At 51.3% G+C, this 5,076-nt stretch overlaps 1 protein-coding gene across 1 annotated transcript; it reads left to right on the top strand.

Moving 5' to 3' along the window:
* Positions 1-846: 846 nt before the first annotated feature.
* On the top strand, positions 847-4,869 carry LOC134290326 (uncharacterized). The gene has a single exon (XM_062857439.1). The coding sequence runs from the start codon at positions 847-849 to the stop codon at positions 4,867-4,869; it is 4,023 nt and encodes a 1,340-aa protein (XP_062713423.1).
* The last annotated feature ends 207 nt before the right edge of the window (positions 4,870-5,076 follow it).

Below are 5,076 nucleotides of genomic sequence, written 5' to 3'. Positions count from 1 at the left end.
AGCTTCTGACAGAACTTTGTCAAAATTCATGGAGAAACAAAAATGTGTTTTTCAGAATCACACCCTGTTGGTGGGGGTATGTGATTCACGTCTGGAAATTGCTTCTGATAGATAATTATATTTTCACATATGTCGCTGCTATGTAGATTTGAACTGGATCCTCCTGCGTGATAGCCTGCCGACTTACCGCTGCGCTGCTGAAGACACTTGACAAAGTCAAGCTAACTTCACTACTGTACAAATGTGCAAAACTAGCTGCCGACAGAAAATCGATTCAAGTCAGACTTTACCTGCTGTTCACTCAATCGCGGCTGTAGTACTGTGGTAGAGCGTAGGGCTGTCACGCAGCGACTATCGGTTCGAATCCGATAAGCGGCATTTTTTTTTGCTCAAGCCTGGTATTCATTGATTTTATAAATTCATATTTGTCTTTTATTCGTGTACGCTTAAACAGTTGTTTTCTGTAAAAGAAATAAATTAAATCTTCATTGAAACACAATGCTACTGAACTGAACTTCTATGAACTTGAAAGTTCCGACAAAGTTCCGACATAGCATCTTAAGCAGCTTTAAAGTTCTGCGAAGTTCAGATAAAGTTCTGAATGGAACTTTCTGGCTGCTTAAGAGGCTAACAATTAGCCTTGCCGGAACTTGTGACTGAAATTCCAGCAAGGTTCATCGTTAGCCTCTTAAGCAGCCAGAAAGTTCCGTTTGGAACTTTATCTGAACTTCCCGGAACTTGAAAGTGCATTTTTTCATGGGAAGCGGAACTTTTGGTTACTTGGGACGCAGCATCCCTACCGAAGGCGTAAACGCTCATCACACCCAGAGCTCCACGCTGTTCCGCATGTTGCCGGTTCGACTGTTCAGCAAGGGCAAGAGCATCGAAACACTAGCTTTTATCGATGAAGGGTCGTCCGTCACGCTTCTGGAGAAGGGCATAGCGGACGCTTTGCAGGCTGAAGGAACGGAAATGCGTCTTTGCCTAACCTGGACGAGCAATATCAGCCGAGAAGAGGAAGGTTCGCGCCAAGTGGAAGTAGAGATTTCCGGAATAGGAGGAGGCAAACGGTATCCGCTGAAGGATGTCAGAACCGTAGAATCCTTGGCATTGCCGGTACAGACGCTGCGATACAACGAGCTCGCCGACCGGTTCGAACACCTACGAAAGCTGCCGGTCACGGACTTCGAATCTACGGCTCCAGGAATACTCATTGGAGCGAAGAACACGCACCTCACAGCCACTCAACAAATACGAGAAGGTCGCGTAGGAGAACCGATCGCGGCGAAGACCCGCCTCGGATGGGCTATCTACGGATCAATGCCAAACGGGACAAATTTCGCGAGTTGCAATCTGCACATTTGTGGCTGCGATTCTGATAACAGTCTGCACGAGCTAGTGAAGCAGTACTTCACGGTGGAGAATGTAGGCGTTTCGATGGATCGAAGTCCTGAATCAGACGAAGACAAGCGGGCAAGGACTCTACTGGAGAAAACAACGAGGCGAGTCGAAGGCGGATTCGAGACCGGGCTTCTGTGGCGCTACGAACACGTAGAGTTTCCCGATAACTACGCCATGGCTGCACGACGATTACGCTGCTTGGAAAAGCGGTTCATTGCCGATCCAACCTTATTCGAGAACGTCCAGCGTCAGATAGCGCAGTATCAGCAGAAGGGCTACATCCACGAGGCGACGGAGGAGGAGCTGGCGACGGCCGACCCAAGACGGTTGTGGTACCTTCCTGTCGGAATAGTGCGGAACCCGAAGAAGCCAAACAAGATTCGGATCGTGTGGGACGCAGCGGCAACGGTGGATGGTGTTTCCCTGAACAGCATGTTGCTGAAAGGACCGGATCTGGTTCAACCATTGCCGGATGTTCTCTGCGGATTTCGGGAACGGAAAGTAGCAGTGGTGGGAGATATTATGGAAATGTTCCATCAACTGAAGATCCGCCTAGAAGACCGATACAGTCAGCTTTTTCTCTGGCCCGGTGATCCCGGGAATTCTCCAAAGACATTCGTAATCGACGTAGCGACATTCGGCTCCACCAGCTCCCCATGCTCGGCGCAATACGTGAAAAACGTTAACGCAATCGAACACGCAGAGGAATACCCGAGAGCAGTGCAGGCGATTGTGCGCCGACATTACGTTGACGATTATCTGCAGAGCTTCGACAGCGAGGAAGAAGCGTGTCAGGTTGTAGAAGAGGTCAAATTAGTACATCGGCGTGGCGGATTCACCATTCGCAACTGGCTCTCGAACTCGTCGACAGTTCTCAGACGGGTCGGGGAAACCGAGGCCGCTTCAATGAAGATCGTCAGCGAAAACTCTCAGATAGAACGTGTACTGGGCATGCAGTGGAAGGCAATTGAGGACGTACTCGTGTTCTCCAGCGAAATCGACGTGGATACAGTCATTCCGACCAAGCGAAGCATCCTGCGGTGCGTGATGAGCCAGTTCGATCCGCTGGGGCTTCTTTCCCACTTCCTCATCCATGGTCGCGTTATTATCCAGGATATCTGGCGTACGAAAGCTGGATGGGACGACACGGTGGATGAGCAGATCCTGCTGCGATGGCGTTCATGGACCGCCAAGTTCAAGGAGTTGGAAGAGGTGCGAATTCCACGCGCCTATTTCCCGGGCGTGACAGCGTCCGACATTGAAGATCTGCAGCTCCACGTTTTCGTCGATGGCAGTGAGACTGCCTATGCGTGCGCCGCCTATTTTAGGGCCACTATTCAAGGAAAGTATCATTGCGCACTCGTCGGAGGAAAAGCGAAAGTTGCACCGATAAAAGCTCTCTCGATCCCGAGGTTGGAACTCCAGGCCGCATTGATAGGCTGCAGGCTTATGAAAACTCTTTGCAACAGTCATAGCCTGCCGATATCGCAGCGAGTGTTTTGGACCGACTCGAAGACCGTGCTCGCCTGGATCCATTCCGACCACCGCCGCTACCGACAGTTTGTTGCCTGCAGAATAGGAGAGATTCTCTCCAAGTCCAATGCCGTAGAGTGGCGATACGTTCCATCGAAGGCCAATGTTGCAGACGATGGCACGAAGTGGGCCAGTGGACCGAATCTGAAAACCGACAGCCGTTGGTTTAGAGGACCGGATTTCCTGTGGAAGTCTGAGGAGCTGTGGCCACGTCAGACTGAACCCGAAGCAACAACCGTCGAGATCAGGCCGTGCAACGTTCACCTTACGGTGGAGCATTACGAAGTCATCGAATGGAGCCGCTTCTCTAAATTCGAAAGGCTAAAACGGACTGTTGCCTACATCTATCGCTTCGCAGACAACTGCCGGCGGAAGGCGACGAAGCTGCCGTTACAGAGCTCGCATATCACCAACGAGGAACTCAACAAAGCTGAAAACGCACTGTGGCGGCTAGCGCAGCAAGATGCGTTCCCTGAAGAGATAGTCGAGCTACAGAAAGCGAAGGAAGGACAGAAGCCGAAACTGAACCGAGCCAGCCGGATCTACAAGTTGTCTCCGTTCATCGACGAGTGTGGCGTAGTCCGAATGGATACCCGAATCGTTGGAGCGATTTTCGTACCGTTTGACACCAAATACCCAATAATTCTTCCGAAAGGACACCGCCTGACCAAGCTGGTCGTCGAGTGGTACCATCAGCTCTACTTGCACGCGAACAATGAGACGGTCATCAATGAAGTACGACAGCGCTTCCATGTTCCCTGCCTGCGTGCACTGGTGCGGAATCTGACGAAGACTTGTATGCAGTGTAAGATCTTTAAGGCCAAACCGTTGTGTCCGCGTGAGGCACCACTACCAAAGGCCCGCCTTAGTCCGTACACCCGCCCTTTCAGCTACGTTGGGCTGGACTACTTCGGCCCCATTCAGGTCAAGATCGGACGCTCCTTGGTCAAACGGTGGGTGGCGCTATTTACGTGCCTCACCATCCGGGCTGTTCACCTGGAAGTGGTGCATTCCCTGTCCACCGAGGCTTGTAAGATGGCGATTCGGCGGTTCGTCGTGCGACGAGGCGCGCCCCTAGAAATCAGAAGCGATAACGGTACCAATTTCCTGGGTGCCAGCCACGAGTTACAGCAGCAGATCAGAGAGATGAATCAGGAACTGTCAGCCGTCTTCATCAACGCAGTTACCAAGTGGGTGTTCAATCCGCCGTCAGCCCCTCACATGGGTGGATCGTGGGAGAGGCTTGTCAGGTCGATCAAGATAGCCTTTTCCAGCCTCTCGACCTCCAGAAATTCCGATGACGAGACTCTTCTCACGTTGATGATCGAAGCGGAAGGAATAGTCAATTCCAGACCACTGACGTTCGTACCGCTGGAGTCAGAATCTCAGGCAGCCCTTACTCCAAACCACTTTTTGCTGCTGAGCTCGCAGGGAGTTTCTCAACCTCCGATGGCTATTCCAGATCATCCAGAGTCCTTAAGGACGAACTGGCGATTGACGACGAACCTGGTGAATCAATTCTGGCATCGTTGGGTGCGGGAGTACCTCCCGACTATCGCTGGACGTACTAAATGGTACGGAGAGGCCAAGGAGCCGAAAGTCGGAGATCTAGCTGTCGTCGTTGATCCATCGGTCCGGAACGGATGGCTGCGTGGGCGGATTCTTTCCGCTATTACAGGACGAGACGGACGGTGCAGACAAGTTTTAGTGAAAACCAGTGGAGGATTGCTGCGGCGGCCTGTTACGAAGGTTGCTATCCTGGACGTCAAGGCAGCGGATGAAGAAGCTAGCGGTAACGCAGTACCACCGGAAGTGATGGACCTGCATTACGGGTCGGGGGATGTTGGGGGCAACCCTACGCCACTGCCCTCTAATAGCGCGCAGCCCTTTGACTCGTCACTGACACATACCAACAGGTCAGCTGTCAAGCACTGACAGACAGCAGCTGACGCAACTTCCGATATTCTTTTCCTCAAACCATTCTTTGTAAACGAGACAAGTAGGCAGAGTCAGCTAGAAATATTCAGTGAATTGTATCAGAATCAGTATTTTAGTAAGAAACCGTCATCCTGCAGTATTAACCGTTGAATTAAAACGAGGAGACCAAATGTAAGTTTGTACGTTTATTTATATTTACATCGA

This window comes from Aedes albopictus, chromosome 3, assembly GCF_035046485.1.
Source record: "Aedes albopictus strain Foshan chromosome 3, AalbF5, whole genome shotgun sequence".
Taxonomy (NCBI): Eukaryota; Metazoa; Arthropoda; class Insecta; order Diptera; family Culicidae; genus Aedes; species Aedes albopictus.
This window is presented reverse-complemented; position numbering and strand designations above follow the sequence as displayed.